General features: G+C 41.2%; 1 protein-coding gene across 1 annotated transcript in view; it reads left to right on the forward strand.

Moving 5' to 3' along the window:
- The window catches only part of GPHN (gephyrin), a gene marked incomplete at its 5' end in the record, with an annotated part of 281,057 nt that extends 269,165 nt beyond the window's left edge, over window positions 1–11,892 (forward strand). Inside the window, 6 exons of the mRNA XM_084262827.1 lie at window positions 2,233–2,320; window positions 4,439–4,512; window positions 7,115–7,179; window positions 8,419–8,522; window positions 9,728–9,824; window positions 10,890–11,892. Of these exons, the coding sequence (XP_084118953.1) occupies window positions 2,233–2,320; window positions 4,439–4,512; window positions 7,115–7,179; window positions 8,419–8,522; window positions 9,728–9,824; window positions 10,890–11,023 (562 nt within the window). The 3' untranslated portion in view covers window positions 11,024–11,892. The remainder of the gene's footprint in view (window positions 1–2,232; window positions 2,321–4,438; window positions 4,513–7,114; window positions 7,180–8,418; window positions 8,523–9,727; window positions 9,825–10,889) is intronic.
- Between the last annotated feature and the right edge of the window lie 6,806 nt (window positions 11,893–18,698).

The following is an 18,698-nucleotide window of genomic DNA, read 5'->3' on the forward strand; positions in this document are numbered from 1 at the left end:
AGCTTCAGGAAGGCCTGCGTTGACCCGTGTAATGAATGTGTCTTCCTTGCTGTATTCCAGTCAGTATCCTCGTTCACAAGGATTAAAGAATACTTAGATCTTGAGAGACTTTTGCTCTTGCAAACTCTATACTAATCTTAAGCAATCACCTTATTACAGATTGCTACTTAGACAATCAATGTGAAACAATTGGTTCTGAAGAAGACACTGCCGGTAGCCAGCAAGAGATTTTCGTCTTTCCTCTTGCCTTCACAACTAGTGAAGACCTATGCTGTTTTTTGGAAGAAGTGATCTTAAGATTTCCAAGAGAGCAGCTGAGAAAATGTTTTACCTTCCTAAAGAACTAAAAAGGAAATGGGTTCTTCTCCCTGATAAAACAGAGTTCAGCCATTTATTATAGGCCATTTAGAGTATCCAGGATACCCAGTACCCTAAACAAAAGTTATGGAGGCATGTCACAATATCTGCAGCTACTGTTTCCTTTAAAAGAAAACAATGGTGTATGTTATGTCTGACGGATTACAGCTCACACTATAGCACCAGCATTCAGCCCTTCTTTCTGCTGTAGTTTGTTGCCCACCTCTGAAAAAGCAATATGAGCCTAAAAAGTGGATGTGACCCAACACAAACAGGAAGTTTTGCAGGATGAGCACACTGTAATGCCAAAGAAGGTGCGGCATCAGTCACTGGACATGGTGTAGAAAAGGTCTTGAGTCTTTCTGCCATTAAGGCATAACCAGGGCATAACTCAAGGGCTCTCTGCTGAGGAGAGAAGTAGCGTGCAGGGTTGCATGCACTTGAGATACCTACTCAGTGAGGGAGGGCAGTCCTCCTTGCATTACACAAATTGTGGTACACACAGCACCACAATTCTAACTGCTGCTTATGTTTCACTAAACCATGACCAAGGACAGGATGCACAGAGGAAAGTATTTTTCTTTCTGAGACCGTTTGAAACACACAGATTCTGTTAGGCTCTGAAAGGTCAATGAGGAATTGCATAGAATTTCTAATGTTTCTAATTCCTTTCCTGTTTCTAATTCAAACCCCAAAATAACTACAGTGATTCTGTCTTTTACGTGAATACAAACATATTTCCAGAAGGGTAGCCCACGTACCTTTATAACCTATTGTGGCATTTTGTAACTGTAGGGTGGAATTTAACTGAGGTGCTGTACTCCAGGAGAAGTCCTTTATACAGCCACAGGCATTATTACCCTCTCACTCCATTGCATTCTAAGGAGGAACGGCCTCCCATGGAAAACTTCAGGATCATTAAAGTAAAAACGCGCTATTGAAGCAACAGTACATACAGTCGTAGCCGTTGGTCAGGTTCTGCTCAGTTCACAAATGTTAAATGCAAAGTATGCATTTAATATAGTGGAAATTCTTTTGGATTCCTTTGGTCTTGTGTAAGTTGTATCACTGAATTTCTCCACTGCATGCCTTGAAGCCCTGAATTACCATCAGTACTGCTGTTAGATAGCTAATGCCCACATCAGAGTTTCCACTTTAGATCTTAAAAAAAACCCAAAAGTTCAGACACCAAACCTGAAATATATTCAGCTGCTACCCTTCTGTCCTTCACCTCCACATTTATACTCTTATGTATGGAGGAACATTCCAGCTCCCTTTACACTGTTTCTTGTGAAGGTAAACAGACACTTGAACAGGATGGATTGTGTTTTTTTCAAGATGAAGTGGATGCACATCTGTCTTTCCTGCAGAGCCCTCTAATGGAGAAGATAATGGACTTACTCCCACTTTTCACTGATGGAAGTTTGAAGTGGAGCCTTACACCCATTTTTGCACACATCAGATAAGCTAGATAGGTGGTACTGCAGCCTGCTTGGTGGCCAGTAATTTCATGTGTCAGGTCCCTTTATATAGCACTGTCAGTTCATCTAAATCATAATTCATATTGCTACCTACTGTGCAAATTACATACTTTTAGGCACTTGTATTACTGTTCTTCAGTCCCACACTGTTCCTCTTGCAAAGCTGTTAGGAAGGTGCCAAACAGTGGGATGTTCGCTTATGAGGCTGCAGTTTTTGACTTGGATAGAGCACTGTGGAGTCTTTAGAAGGAAAAAATCATATATTATCCTAGAGCCACATCTCTTTCTTTAAATACGTGTCTGTAAATGCATCCGTATGTGTGCGCACGGCCACTTACACTACCTCTCGTAACAGTTCAATGCCACTAATCTGCTTGCCTGTTCTTTTCTGTAGCCCAGATGATTTACTGAATGCACTGAATGAGGGTATCAGCCGTGCTGATGTGATCATTACATCAGGAGGTGTATCTATGGGGGAAAAGGTATGCTAAATTTAAGTATGACTTGATACAATATATGTAAGAATTTCAAGCCAGAGTCTGTCATCAGAGCCTCTACCTTTGTATTAACACTTATTAAAAAAGGATCTTACTTGTCTTGGAACACTTAAATGTGAACTAATTAAGAAAATCGTCTTCAATGTTATCCTTGTTCCCTTTGTTCTTGTTACTGTACAATAGCAGATAAAGTACAACAGGAAGGATTTTAATTCTTGATGGTAGTGATTTGCAAATGTGTTTTTATTTAAGGAATGATTTATGTAGCTGTGATGAGGAAGGTGCTTGCTTAATAGCACATGAAGACAACAGACTTCCTTCTATTCTTAGAGCAGGTAAAATGTAGATAGAATAAAGCTACTTTGAAAGTACTTAGAAAAGCAACCTGAGTATATAAATAGCTTTTTCTTACTCAGCAGATTTGTTTCCTGAATATGCCAAAGCTCTATCTGTTACAAAAATAGTTTGATCACATTTTGCGCCTCATAGTCCTACAGAGGCAATACATACAAGACACAGTGAGCTGATATATTTGCCTTTTGAATCATTAACAGAATTGTTGATTGAGTTCCTGTTGGTAATCCCTGTGCCAAAACCATCAAAGAAAATAGGGATACACAGATGCTGGTGGGGCGTAGATGAACCTGCAGGACATTTATTAATCATGACTTATGCGAAGGAAAACTCAGATTACTTTTTGATCCCAGGCTGAATCTGTGAGTTTGGCAGGTAAAAGAAACATCTCTCCTTTTATAACTAACAGATGCTAAAGACAGTCGTTAGGAGATGGCAAACATGAGTGCTGTTTTTCTCACTTTTCTGAGTAGAAATCATATTACTGGATACATCATGAAAATGGATAACTAGTTATACCAGTGCCAATTACTTTCAATCCCATTGATGTCCTCAATATTCCTAGAAAAATAAAAGTGCTGGTCTTTAAATTTTGAAAGTGGCAACATAGTGCAGACACGAGAACACTGGGAAGTGACTGGACTGCTGAATGGTCTCACAGGTATTTATGCCTTCTGGCTAATTTCTTCCCAGTCCGGATCGGAGGCAACAGCGTAAAGTCAGTAGGCTCTGTGTTCCACTGATGGGTAGCCCTCTGATACTGACCTGTCAGCAGTTTCAATGAAGTGACTGTGAGCATACAGAAAGTAAATAGTCAAAATAAGGTTAATACAGTCAATACTTGAGAATTCATGCCTGGCTAAAAAAAAGTTGCTGCTTTCCAAGTATTTGAACACACACACACACACACACACACACACACACACACACACACACACACATTACCATGCCCCCCACATCCCCACCCCAAAAAAAAAAGAGAAAAACAAAAGGAGAAAAGGAGCTTCAGATTTACTGCTTCCAAAGTCTCTCTTCATGGATAACAGTTACATCCTCTGTCTTTAATCTCACTAAGCACAACAGACAGGATACTACATCTTTGAGCACAGAAATTTGCAATAAAGACTAAACAAGTAATTCAATTTGTTTTAATAACTAGATCAATTGTGTTTATGCAAAATCTTTTAACTTGAACTAACACACAAGCCATCCACAATTTTTCCTTTCTAAGGACTGTTAAACCCAACCACTGTAAATTAGACCATGTCCCCAAGAAATTACAATAATTACAGTATCCTGGAAAACTATGATTTCTACAGTACAGTGTTGGTTTCAAAAGTACTAGGAGATCTCTAACTCTACTGGTAGATAGCTTCCATGGCAAAAGTTAAATTATTTGATGATTTTAAGTCTTAACTTTGAACCATAAAGGCTTTGACATAGAGAATGTTTTAGTAGCAGGTGTTTGTGGGGTCCTCTAAGATTCTGATGCTGCAGATGACTTTTAAGTAAATATAATGCTATGTCCTCGTGGAGTCAGGTTTGGCACCTAAAATGAGTCTGTTCTTCGCCTCTTCTTCTTGAAAATACTTTCTTTCCAATACTGGAAAATCCCCACTGGACTGTAGCACTTTCAGGATATGAAAAGTCTTTCATCTTCACTTGATACTAATTAATTGCTTTGAATGCTTAGATGATGTAAGCCACTTTGATGTTACTTAATCGATTTTCTTTTTTGAATTTAAACAGGACTATCTTAAACAGGTGCTGGATATTGATCTTCACGCACAGATTCACTTTGGCAGAGTTTTTATGAAACCAGGGTAAGAAATCTTTCTACTTAGGCAGCATAGATGGAGGATATATTGAGCCAAATATCCTATATAGGAGCTTCAATAGATTTCAGTTTTCCAAATATACTATAAGCCACATAGTAGATACATATGAGAGAAGAAACAAAATCAGTGCTCTTCAGATTAGGCATCTTCTTTATGGGTTAAATTAACCAGAACAGAGAGATTGCTTTTTATCAGTAAGAGATATATCTCTGATAGCTGTTGCAAGTCAGGTTTGGGGACTGGGGAGAAACAAGCATGGCATAAACCTTGTCATAGTCTTCATTCTGATCACAGAGCTCAGGTACTGACATTCTTATGAAATAATCAGGAAATAGAAGGATATTTAACTGTTGGTTTGCTTAACATGCATCTCATTTCCCTTCAGCATTTCCCTAAGAATTCCCTACAAACAAGCAATTTCTTGAGAGAGGTGAAATGACAGCTAATTTACACAGATTGGCATGTTAAGCTCGGTAATTTTAAAGTAAACATAATACTTTGTGTTTAGCTTGCCTCAGAAACCTGTTCTCAACATTTCTGAGTCTGGAAGTGTGCTTTGTAGAGATGAAAACTACCCCTGCTGAGCACAGAGAGCTCCCTTTGGCGGTAGGGCAGTGCAGGGACCTGTGCAGCTCCGCCTCGCTAACCAGGGAGCGCAGCTTGTTTGCAGCAGCACAGGGCCAGGAGCAGCTCTGAGGCATGATTCCTTCTAGCACATAACTGCTACCAAGGGGCAGAACAGACAGAACATGGGTGTTGGCTGTGAAAACGGGAAAATACTTCTACTCTCTCTGCGTACTAGTCCAGTGAAGAACTGCATGTGGGTTTGGTGCTTGCACCTCCCTTCCAAGAGAAGAGCAAGAGAGGTGCAATGTTTTTGCCTGTGCTGGGTGCCGCCCCGGTGTGGAATTGCTCACTGCTCCTGTTGCACTGCTACAGCCTATGTGGGTCCCAAACGTGGACCTGCACTCCAGCCTCTGCTTCTGATAAGAATGAATAACCTGATTTAGAGAATTCAGAAGATTAAATTCTTGTTCTGGTTTATCTGAAAGCAAACATAATTCTTTCTCCTGGTGATCCCTCTGCAAACTTGTAGCAATAAAATTTTAATAAACAGCCAGAATAGCTTTAAAAACGTTTTTTTTTCTTCCCAAACACCCATGTTAATTTTATACCATAAGAAAGACATTTCTTGCTGCTATCAAAACGTTTAGTCATCTCATTTTATTCATAATATAAGCACTCTTATTTTTATCAGCTGTAGTGCAATAGTCAATACTGCATCTCAGCTTTTTTTAGCTGTTTTAAGCCTTAGATATGGGTTGTGATTACTATATTGGGAAAAATCCCCTTGAGTAAGTTCTGAGAATGAAGCCAGAATTTACCTGGTGTGCCTGTATTTTGTTGTGCCCATGACTGCATAGTGCTGCCTGGATTTTACCATTGTTTTGCTTGATCGGATTGCTGAGCTAATGTCAGGTTGTGCCTGACTGAAGAAAGTGCTGGAAGACTTCACCAATGGCAGTGTTGAAATCTCAGATCAGAATTCAGAATTTCCAGTAAATATGAATTAGCAATTAGATTTCTTTTGTACTTCAGTTTGTGCACAGGTTATAAGATTTGGAAGTCTGGCACATAGTTCCCATTACGTTAGAGACATTTTACTTCAAACATCAACTTCCTGTGGTAAAATAGGATATTGATTAGCTCTAGCAGATACAAAACCAGGTAGTAATGATCAAAGTGTGGCAAATCTCCAACAGTGCTGCTGATCAGCAACTCTCATCTGCTGACCAGGTGATAGTTGGGATCATAGAATGTGTAAGGTTGGAACCTTTAGAGGTTATCCAGTCCAACCGCCCCTGCAGTAAGCAGGGACATCTTCACTAGATCAGGTTGCACAGAGCCCCATCAAGCCTGACCTTGACTATCTCCAGGAATGGGGCCTCCACTATGTCTCTGGACAACCTGTTCCAGTGATCCACCACCCTCATATTGAATTTTTTTTCCTAATATCAAACCTGAATCTCCCCTTTTCTAGTTTAAAACTATTAACCCTTGTCCTACTGCTGTGTGTTGTCGTAACAGTTGTTAGCTCAAGATGAAGCCAAGGAATTCAGCCTGCTCCTATAAAGTGTCATTTCCAATGTTTAAAAGGATGATATTAACATAGGTGTATAGAAAACTTTTTATTTTAATGCATGAGTCCCTTTTCTTTCCCAGCCACATTCCTGAGCCATCACGTTACTGTCCTATTTGTAGAACTGTAGTAGCCCAGATAACAGGTCACTGAAGATCACTCAGGAGAGGCTCTGAAATGCAGAGAGCACTCTTTACACAGGCTTTCTCTGCCTGTGTATCAGAATTTGTTCACCTCATTACAGACTAGCTACCATTTGCTGCTCTGATTTGCTGTCATCACAAAGAGAGAACTGTACCCACAGTATGGACTAAAGGGGGTGGCTAACAAACTGCTGAAAGAGAGAAAAATCCTGTTCTGTTTTCTTTTCCAGATGTTTTAAATAATAACATCATAATGTTCAGTCAAACCTTAGTGCAGATATTAAATAGCTTTCCTTTTCCATAGCCTGCCAACAACTTTTGCAACTCTGGATATTGATGGTGTAAGAAAAATAATCTTTGCCCTCCCAGGTAAGATGTTGTGCAGATTACGTTTGTTGCTGTGCATAGATGACAGACATGAAACAGAATTGTGACATTCACAGCCTCTGTGTCTTGTGTTGACATCCCAAAGAAAGGTACCTGTAAGGATTTTCTGGAAATTCCCAGAAGAGCTGGACTTAAAAGGATATACTGAGGAATACTTTATTGTTCCTGTTCTCAGAATTTGCCAGTGTACCGGCCTCATGGGGTTTGTAAGTGGTACTAGAGTACAGGAGTGTTTTTTTCCTACTGATCCCACCACCCTCGCAGTAGACATTCTGTGCATGTAAGTCAGTGCATCCACTCTGAAGTGTTGAAAATGGAGAAAAAATGAGGGAGTGCTAAGGAACGTGTCACAGAGTGATTTATTTAGCTTGATCGTACGGTGGAACCCAAAGAGGGCAGCATCTCTTCACCTCCCGCCTGCTGCCTCGCCTGGGGAAATCACCCGTTCAGAAGAATCATTTCCTTAGGGATCTGGCTACAAATCTCTGTCCTCATAAAGCAGGAGGAATTTATTTTTTTCTTATTACTCTGGCTTTGTGTGGATTTCTGACTACGCAGGAATCCTCTTCTTGATAAGCTGATGGTTTTCAGATGTATCTGTAGTGCTTTTCCTCCCTCTTGTTTTAGTTGCTGCAGTGCATTTTCTTCCAGGGGAGAGATCAGTGGAGCATCTGCCTGATCATATTTATTCTAGAGCTGTCATCTAGGGAATTCCAGATGTGTAAGATAAGTGGTGTTTGACAGACTTTGGTCATACACCTCTCTTGTGAGTCAACAGAAAACATAAATCAGTAGGCTTCTCAGAACCACTACTAAAGCATTTTGCTACTCAGTTAGGGAATCAAAAGATATTTTCCCATATTTCTTGGAAACCTTAATCATTAATCGAGAGGCCTATCAGCTGTGACCTATACCAGTGCACAATAAACCCTGCCCTGGACCTAGACAAATCTGGGTGTAAGACAAAAGGCAACAGGTGAACAGATGCAAATGGTGGGACAAGAGGAACATGGGGCAGTTCTGGTCAGGGAAGGGTTTCAGCAGACCATCAGCCAGAGAGTGTAGCTTCCAACAGGTGTACTTGCCACATGCCACTCCAGTCTGGAATGAAATGCTTCCTGTACATAGCATGAAGAGCTCTCTAGAGCTCCAAAGATCACTTTCAGCACTTCACAGAGTGTATCACGAGAGAGTCACCACCTACTGTTCTTTGTCCTACAGGCAACCCTGTGTCAGCTGTTGTCACCTGCAATCTTTTTGTTGTTCCCGCACTGAGGAAAATGCAGGGTATCCTGGATCCTCGGCCCACCATCATCAAAGCCAGGGTAAGAAGCTTGTCCTCTATCTAAAAATTCCCTCAGGATGCTGAAGCACAGCTCTCTGGGCTCTGAAAGGCTGTCTCGTTTGAGGAATCTGGACCCTAGACTAATTCTGGGAAGTTGAAGGAAGTTCACACAGAAGAGAGGTACATTCTGGGTCTCTGTTAATGGTAATATTCAGCCCCATAATTTGTAAGATTTAGATGGCCATCTAATGGAGCAAGATACACAGCTATGGAGGCAGCCATTTGCCAGTCAGGCAGGGAGGATGCTTTTCTGTTTTAAAAAAAATTAAAAATTGGTTTAAACTGTGGTAAAAAATGCAGAGTGATCTGGGAATGCCTGAAGAATTGGATAGTTCTGTATTAGCAACTGAAAATACAAACTTTAAAGCTTCTCTGGTTTTGAGTTACTTATATAAGCAAGTCACATGACCCCCACACTAAGGAATATAACTCCCTTAAACGATTCATTTCAGCCGTATAAGAAATCATGGATATTGTAACTCTGTTTAATACAGTTTCAAGGAACATTATTATAATGTATTTTTGGCTATTTTTATTTCAAATAAAACACCACGGAGCACATTACCTTTTATAGCTTTCCTAGTGCTCTCAGCTATGCACTTTTCTCTTAATGCTTATCCTGTGTCTCTCATTTGCACTTCCACAGGCATCCAGATTTTCCTTTCTCTCCCAGCTAGAATATTCTAAACCAGAGAGCAATCTGTAGTGACCCTCACTTTGGCCTGAATTTTCCAATGTGTTCCATCAGCTTCCTTTGGGAGCCATTCCCTGTAAGCCTTTTCATTTCAAAGATTGGCCATCTCTCTTTTGTCAGGACAAGCAGGATTTTGAATGCAAATAAATTTTTTATCTTTATGCAGTGTAATCCCAAGAGCAGAAACGATAAGGCTTTTTTCCAGGGAAATACTATCTTTAAACTCCCAGTAAAGGAACAGCTTGGGAATGTTCCACTTAATGCATGTAGGCTCTGACATACTCTTTGATATTATAATATCACACTTGTATTTCCCTTAAATACTGCAGTCTTTACCTTCTACAGCTTTTGATCTTGCACTAGATAGCATCACGCCTCCAAAATGCAGGGTTTAAGAAGACTGTTTTTAAGGAAAAACACCTGTGCAGCTGATTCTGTTGTCTGACAGTGCAATCTGAATGCATGACTTTTTCATCCTTTCTTTGCTGCAGTTATCATGTGATGTAAAATTGGACCCCCGCCCAGAATATCATCGGTGCATACTGACTTGGCATCACCAAGAACCACTACCTTGGGCACAGAGTACAGGTTAGTGCCCTGCCTTCCCACATTTATGCCCAAAAACAACCAGGCATGTGCAGGTGTTTTTTCATATAGCCTTCTTTATGCAGACTGATGTGCTGACATACTTGTGTACATGAGTAGATGTATGCCACAATAAACTGCAGCCACGATATGACTTACCAACTGAACTGTTAAAAAAACTTCCTTTGTCTAAATAACCTGCCTGTACACACACACACACGCTCTTGCTTGTGGTCTCTCAAAATCATAGAATCATAGAGCCTCCTGAGTTGGAAGGGACCCATAAGGATCATCCAGTCCAACTCCTTGCTCCACACAGGGCCAGCCAAGTCAGAATGTGGGACTGAGGGCATCGTCCAGACGCCTCCTGAACTCAGCCAAGCTCAGTGCTGGGACCCTTTCCCTGGGGAGCCTGTTCCAGCACCCAACCACCCTCTCAGTAAAGAGCCTATTCCTAACATACAACCTAAACCTCCCCTCTCTCAGCTTCATACTGTTCCCTTGGGTTCTATCACTGGCTGTCAAAGAGAGAAGATCAACGCCTGCCCCATCGCTCCCCCCTCAAAAAAATTTGCTTTCCTCTAGTTCTTGTGGCCTAAGACTTCAGCTACTAGTGCTAAGCTGCTAATGCTAAATGAGACTGTTCAGAAAGAAAAACACAGTTAACCAAACTTCTCTGTTACAGTGCAGTAAAAACATCCTAGACTGCGCTGGTTTTAAGCTTTGTACAGTCGGAAATAGGTATGCAAATTGAAAAATGAAGTCATTTTGATAGGAAATTCTAACAGAAAAGCAATTTACTATGAGAAGATACGAGGCACAGATAATATGGAAAGCTGGTTAGGAGAGCTCTCAGCAAAGGGAATGAGAGTTTTGAGAGCCAAGGTGATGAGAGGCTGGCTAATTCTCCACAGAGTTCTCTGTTTCCATCCACCTTGGAGCAGCGAGATCCCAGCGCTATGAATAAGTCAGCAACGTGACCATCTTCGTAAGAACAGCTCCTCTTTCCCGTGGGGTGTGTTGCAGCATTTGGAGCTTCACTGAAATTTTTCTCTCCCTCTCCTGTAGGGAATCAGATGAGCAGTCGTCTGATGAGTATGCGCAGTGCCAATGGACTGTTGATGCTACCTCCAAAGACAGAGCAGTATGTGGAGCTTCACAAGGGGGAGGTGGTGGATGTCATGGTCATTGGAAGGCTATGATGTCACCAGCAAGAGCGAAGCTTTGATGCATGTCCACATATCATTGACTGTATCCTGTAATATGCAACGGCACAGCTAGTTTTTCTGATTTGGATAAAAGTTGATCAGTATAGTCAACATCTTGAATTATATTTCAAATGGAATTTAAATAAATACCTTTTAAAAAAAAAAACTTTAAAACAAATCTTAACGAAGAAATTTATTCTGATTATATCAAAGCAACTTTTTCCTTTCCTTGCAATTGCTTTGTGTGTTCAATGCTAGTTCTGATAGCGGTAGCTTTTAGTAGACAGCAGTAGGTGCCTGCAGAACTTGTGTTTTTTCTCATCTTTGAGATACAACTACTTATGCTCTTAAAACAAGGCTGTCTGCTTATTTATACTAGCGTAGACAACACTTGGATTTCCCTTATTAGTATGCTTCATAACCGCTTCACAGAGAGCTTCTGCTTGTTCTTTATCTTGTATCTCGTGTTGATGTGCACAGTGCCAAAAGCAGAGTGGCTGCACTGGGAACCCAATGAAGCCCCGAGGTTTTCTCACCTCGCTGTGCATTCAGGGATCTCTCTTGTCCCAGCAGCCACCCAGCTCAGTACTCTTGGGCAGTAACTGGATACCTTTTATTTCAACAAACAAAAAAATTGCTTCCTTAAGTGCTGACAGCCTTTTTAACCAATACATTTAAAAATGTACAGAACTAAAAACTAAAAAAAAATCAAAGACTGATCTTGTACAGATATTAGTGTTACCAGCATTCGTGTGGAAATTAAATGAGCAAAGAAATAAAACTAATGTTAAACAACTCTGTACCATAACATTTTCTGTAATGATATTGAAACTTAAATGAATAAAAAAAATCCTCAATCATTATTTAAAATTTCACCTGTTTAGCCTTGTTGTTTGAACTTGAAAAAAAAAAAAGTTGTTTCTGAGGGTATTTGGGGTGGGGAAAGAGGACAGGAAGGAAGGGAAAGTAATCCCCTCATGTACAGTATCACGAGTGAGCTCCAAATACAGAAGCAGCAAGTGCGCTCTCACTCATCTCCCAAGGCACACAATGGAAGCAGCTCTCGGGGTGGGGGGGGTGTTACAATTTAACTGGTCAAAGTTGGAAAATACGTTTCTTGTCCATCTAAGCTTCATGGCAGTTGCAAAGAGCCCTTGTCCTGCACTGTGTGGAATTTGATATTCGTCTTTTTTTTTTTTTCACAAGAGTCTTTTTGATACCGGGACTGTTCGGCCCTCGACAGATGGACTTAGTCAGGGACGACACAGAGAACTGGCTCTAAGTCCTGACTGCCGCAGTGGGCCAGAGCTGCAGCTCTGTGATGACAGCACAAGGCATCCCCAAGACTGGTTGTGAAACCAAACTCCTTGCTTGCTGTGCAGCAGCCTGATTACACCCTGCACAGGCCATTGCAGAGGTGGAAAGTGGGTGGGCAGACGCCAGGTTCAAAGGCACTCCAGGGGCTGATCTTCCAGAAAACCAGCACCACCACTTGCTGATCATATTCCTTGGTTCCGACCCACGTTTGTGGCCTGTGTAGCAGCAGGATGCTACCAAATGGAATTCATGAATGCCCGTAATTACTGTACCAATATTGTAAACCACAGAAGAAGGGAGAGACAGGAGAGTTAACTCATCTCTGAGAAACAATGCAGAACACTGCCTTTTGTAATCAAAGGATTATTATATAGTTTGGAGTTAGTACTGGCAGCAGGTATAATAAAAATTCAAAATTTATAAAGGACACTGGTTAAAACAACCTCAGGGAAGATTGATCATGCAATTGGAGATGCTAGACAAAGATAGAAGAGGTAGGAGGAAACCTAGCCAGAAATATCTTGGGTCTGCTTACATTAAAACCATTCCTCAAACAAACGTGGTGCAAATGCATGGCTATATTTAATCCCTATTTTGGCTTAACTACCATTTAAACAAATGAAGTGTTCAGAGTGTAAGCAAAACCTACTGTTTGGGTTTTTTTTTTGTAACACCCTCTGCCCAGTGTTCAAAGTTTCATGCAAGAAAATAACCTTTGCAGTTTCTGAGAGAGACGCTCACAGCCCAGCCTTCATGGGCACCAAAAGCCATAGCAGTGTGTTGAAGAGGTAACTCTGGGGAAGTGTAATAAAAAATTGTTATTACAACTATGTCTCAGTTATCAGGCCTACTGTCTGAAGAATTTGCCTTGGTTGTTGTAATATAAATGGATATAATAGAAATGATTCTGCTCTGGCAGGGCGGTTGGACTAGGTGATCTCCAGAGGTCACTTCTAACCCATACGACCCTGTGATTCTGTGATATAAATGTGATGTAAATATATAAATTGAAATCACTTCTTGAACATTCCAAACTCACAGTTTCAGGGAAAGTTGGAAGCTCCAGAAAAGAAATCAAGGACAAACAGATCTTTGAGTATGTGGTTACTTTGGTTCAAGGACTGAGATTTGGAAATTGAAACAATTTAAGGAATACTTTTACTTCTCTAGTAAGTTTTTAGCACAGTCAAAATAGTAAGTTACTATTAACAAGAAGTAATGCCAGCAATGACTGAAGATAAGTTTGGATTTGCAACATTTGTAGTTTTCTTCTTTTTACATCATTTCCTTCAGTGCCTATACATGGGAATGGGCATATGCAGTGGCCCCTCTGAGTCTCATTCATCCAGCTGGCATAATCCTACAGTGACGTACAAAATCCTACAGCAACTTTTGTATCCTGGCTAGCTAGTACCAAAACCTTGATTGTATTCCTGGATGTCAAACATCCTTCAAAAATTGGCTGTATTCAATCAGGTAAATGATGGACTGGTCTCTTCCAAATATTGTTTTCAAGACTTCAATTACAGGAATTACATTAGTTCTATATCAATATTAAAATATGTTAAACATGAAATGCCCCGGATCTGTAGGTGGTTATTACAGATCTGCATGACTGCAGAGATTACTAATTTACATGCAATCTTTAGCCTTTTTGATCCACTTAAAACATACTGCACCATGGATTCTGCTTGAGGACAATATGCAACTGGGACCATCCTGCAGGTTCTCTTTGTCCTCCCTAGCCTGCCTCTGCACCAGGCACTAAAGGTTGTCTTCTTTGACTCATCTCACTCCTGAAGACATGCTGCTTGCCTCATGCCTGGTAAAGATGGTCTTCAGGCCACAGCCAGTCTGCACATACCCTCACTGACCACAGAAGTGCCTGGTGTAGTGACTACCCACCTTTTCCCTTTTATTGCCTTGGTTCCTAGCCTGTCGGTGATGGGATGGTGTGTGTCAGCCTCTTTGTCTTCGTGTGGTGTTCAGGACCTGCCTCAAGTCATGCTCAGGAGAGCTCTGCAGGCTGGCACCTCTGCCAGTACTTGCAGGACAGGCATTACATCTGAGAGTTGAGACTTTGGTGGGACATCTTATTTTGGAAAGCAGATGCCAGGCTAAGATGGCCCAGCACTTCCTATGACCCTCTGCAATGTTCCAGTACTCAGCTTCTCAAAAATAGCTCCATCACCTGAACTGTTTGTGGGGTTGGCAAGAAAAATATACATTAAATCAAAACAAAAGAAACATAACACAGGCTGTGTTTCCTCACATGGTAACAGCACTGAGGTACCTCCAGGTACCCATATTTGCAGCTGACAAAGAGAAGACAAGCAAAGTAAGGATGAAGTAGCAAAAAGTTCTAAGTACTGGTTAATGCTGAAGACATCTCTCAGTGCATAAAGGTTGGTCAGCAATCAAGTTAAATAGTTATTTGAATGCCAGAATCTCCTTCTTGGATACATTTATTTGGTATATTTGAATACATATCTTTGTACTTCTCATAAAGAACTAGATGGGAGAATGTGAGAGCGGCAAATGAGGAGTCAGAGCCAAATTTGTGTTACATTATCAAGCAGTAGATTAGGCTGACATGTAATGATCCTTACACTCTTACCTGATAGGAAACTAAGAATAAGAAGGAAGAGGGTAGATACTGAAATGCCCAAGCACAAAATTTGCAAAAAAAAAAAAGTTATTTTTCCATAGCTGGAAAATTGAAACTCGCTTTTAATATCAGAAAAGAAGCATGAAAATTGTATTTCATTTAGGCTGACATTTTCCAAAGGTTTCTAATAGACTTTTGCCCCAAATGAAATCAGAAATATAATCCCAACCTAATATTTCTTTTGTGTGGTTATTTTATGAATTTCCAAAAATTCCAGGTAAAAAACTTTTTCCTTAAATGCTTTACATCTATGGTAGTCTCCTTCCTGAAGCTAGTCAAAAAGTCATCTGGTGTTACTCCAATGAAAAGGCTAAGTGTAGCACTACAGGTGAGGCAGGGAAGGGAGTTTATGCACATAGTTAAAGAAAGAGAGGAGGTCAACCGGGCAGTCAAAATCACCAACTATTGATGAAGAAAGAGGATTTGTAGTGGGGAGAAGAATTGCAGCAGCTGATGATGATTAAAGCAGCAATCTGTTGAGTAAAGACAAGCTGGAGTCTCCCCTAGCAGTGTTTGGTCAGTGTGCTGTAAGTGCCTTGACATCACAATGAAGAACATGATCTCCAATACACTGTAGGTCCTGAATGGTTTGGCAGCCCCTTCATCTCCCTAAAGCCAGCCAGTCTCAAAAGACACAATGCAGCATTTTGCACCTCTTGAATGTGATACTGTCAGCAGCTGAACTACATCTTTATTTACTAAGAGCGAAAAAACCCACATGGGTGTTTCTTCTGTATTTTCTTTTACTGATTTTTCTTTTTCCAATCTGTATTTTTGTTTTCTAGTAAGTATATCCCAGCCTCAGCCCAGAAAGGTGAGTCCCCATCTGGATTTAAACACAGCACTGAAATGTAGACACTTCTTGGCTAATTCATGGGGAGGAAAAGCCTCGGGGGGAGTTGCAAATAGGACAGTGTGGCTCGTTGCATGTTTCCTGAAAGGGCTTAGTGACTCATGCTCGGCATTAGATTAAGACTTGCTCTGTGCATGCCACACTGCACGCAAGCTGACAAAGCTCTTGCAATGTAAAGCCTTCAGAAGGGTGATGCACAGATCCTCAGGAGGTCTCTAGTTGTCAGGCAGGTTGAGCAGGGATTACTTGCTCCATCCCAGAATTAGAGTGACATCCATACTCTGCCCCTGGATTTGCATGGACCCCATCTGGGTTTATAAATAGTCAGCCAAATTAATTCTTGCAGATTTAATTCACAAGCAAAACTGAAACCTGACTGTACACCAGTTAACTCCACAAACACTCTGAACATACCAGATAAAACAAATGCACTGCCATGGTCTTGATAACCAGGGATTCAGAAGTAGAAGTAAAATAACTTCAAGTATAAAAGAAGTTGGAAGGTAAGTATGTATCTGTGCAAAAGCTACCTTAGAAACAACAGCAAGGTAAGATCTCAGAACCCTGATTTGATGCTTCCATTAAAAAGGAAAAAGAAGTCACAGTGCAAGAAGTTCCACATAGCACGAAGCAGCATCTCCTCTGTTTTGTGCTGAATCTGTCACCTCTGAGTTCTGATGCCTCTTGGACTTGTGAGTTGGAGCAGACAATCAGAATTCACCCTCATCACCACTTAGTTTTATAGATGGTTTTATAGATGGCTATTGTCTGGATTAAGAGTCCTAGAATCTATGTAATCTGCCCTTTGAGGTCATGTGCCATCTCCAAGGGTCTGTAAATTGGATCATCCGTGTTGCTCCTCTTTGCACCCTCTTCAGTTTTACTATATTCCTTCTGAAACAAGGAGACCAGAACTGCATACACATTAAAAGGCATCACTATTTCATATCACCATGAAACTATGACTTCTGTTTGTTCTCCACTTTCTAATAGCTGATTTTTATTCTTCAGTGATTCTGACCATGTTTTTATAGATCTTAAAATATCAGTAACTTAAAAGACTCATTCTTAATTGGCTGTAGTCACCCTAGAAACAGTAATTATAATGACAGGTTAGGAAAACGTTTTCCTCATATGCATCCTTTTATCTGTGTTGTACTTCCTCAGCTGTTTTAACTCACTGCCATGCAACTTTGAGCACTCCAACTGCAGTCCTGGGAAATTAGTACCTTCCTTTAATTTGCTTGCCTTTAATTTAATCTGATAATGGAGACTGCATTGATTACCTCAGCTGCTTTGGTGGTTTGACAGCCATGCTACAGTATAGTCCATTTCTTGTGATTTATTGCCTGTTGGACAGCCCACTGTTGCCGACAGCCTCTTCAGTTATGCTCTTCTTTTAGGATGCCATTGCATTACTTCAGAGAACTGCCAGCTGCCCTAATAAATCCTACGTAACCCAAGGCCACCCTCATGCATACATGGACAAGCTGCAGTAAAAGAAAAAAAATTTTAAAAAAAGGCTTCATATTTTCCTTTGCTTTCCTGTATTTGGATAAGGCTGCTGGAAGAGGCATGTTCATGGTGAAGACTGGTATCAATCTCTTGGGATGTGGCTCTGCAGAGCCCTGGAGTAGGTGCATGTGCTGCACTCGAGGGAATTAGCTTACAAGAACATGTAGGCGAGTGAACCAGAGCCAATGCTGATTACAGCTGGCTGGGTGTGGAGTGCTACACCTTTCCGACTGCACAGCCTATCAGGGCCTTTGTGTCAGTGCTAGGTAGCTATTCATCACTAAACTTACTGTAGTCAGGGCTTTTGTGTCAGTGCTAGGTAGCTATTCATCACTAAACTTACCGAATCGAATGGCCTGAGAGCTACATATCTGCAAGTCTTTGGGAGGGGGGAGAGGTACACATGCGTATGCAGCGGTGCTTGAACACGTCTAAATAAAGGATAGTTGGCACTCTACATCCATGGCTGACTTTCTGTAATTTACTCCCCACTGGCCAAATCCAATCAATTTGCCCAATATTCTATGAAAAGCCAGAGAACAGAGCAGAAAACAGGACTTAATATGCTCTTGGCAGCCTACATTGCTAAGGAGTCATGCTGCTGCCTTCTCCATTAGCTATAGTTTTTCTAAGAGGTGTTGGCTAGGGTTAGATGAAAGCAAAAAAAAACCCAACACTAACAACAGACCTTTGTTAAGGAGCGTGATAAAAAGCAGACGCATGAAGGAGCGGGAAGAGGATAGCAGGTAGGAGAATCTGAATGACACCCAGCCCCAGTGACTCCCAGGCCCATCACAGGAGCCATCAGCCCATCATCAGAGGCCCATCTCCACAAATCCAGAGGAGCATACAGGCACAATGGCAGGCAGGAACCCCACTTAAAGCCTTACACAGACACCCTGGCTGGGCCCTCCCATGGCCCCAGGCATGAAACCCATCACCATGAGGCAATGGGAGGGCTCTCACCATCACCTTTTAAGCTATTGAGGTTACCACCTGGGGGTGCAAAACATGTCATGTAATGTAGGGGAAAAACATGATTACACAAGATTTATGGGATGTTTAGGACAGGAACCAAAAGCGGTAAAAGGGATGGGTGTAGTGGATTTGGGGATGAACAGACATAGGAAATAAAGGGATAAAAAGGGATGGTCAAGTGTAAACAGGTACATTTGTCTGGGCATGCCCTGTGCCTTGCCTGGTATCACCACAGTTTGTCCTGCTTTACCAAATGTCATTTCTAACTCTTTTCCTGGGGGAGGAAAAGGCAATGGGAGGAACTAGCGTGTGTGTGTGTGTGTGTGTGTGTGTGTGTG

The sequence above is a fragment of the Gallinula chloropus genome, assembly GCF_964237585.1.
Source record: "Gallinula chloropus genome assembly, chromosome: 4".
NCBI classification, from domain to species: domain Eukaryota; kingdom Metazoa; phylum Chordata; class Aves; order Gruiformes; family Rallidae; genus Gallinula; species Gallinula chloropus.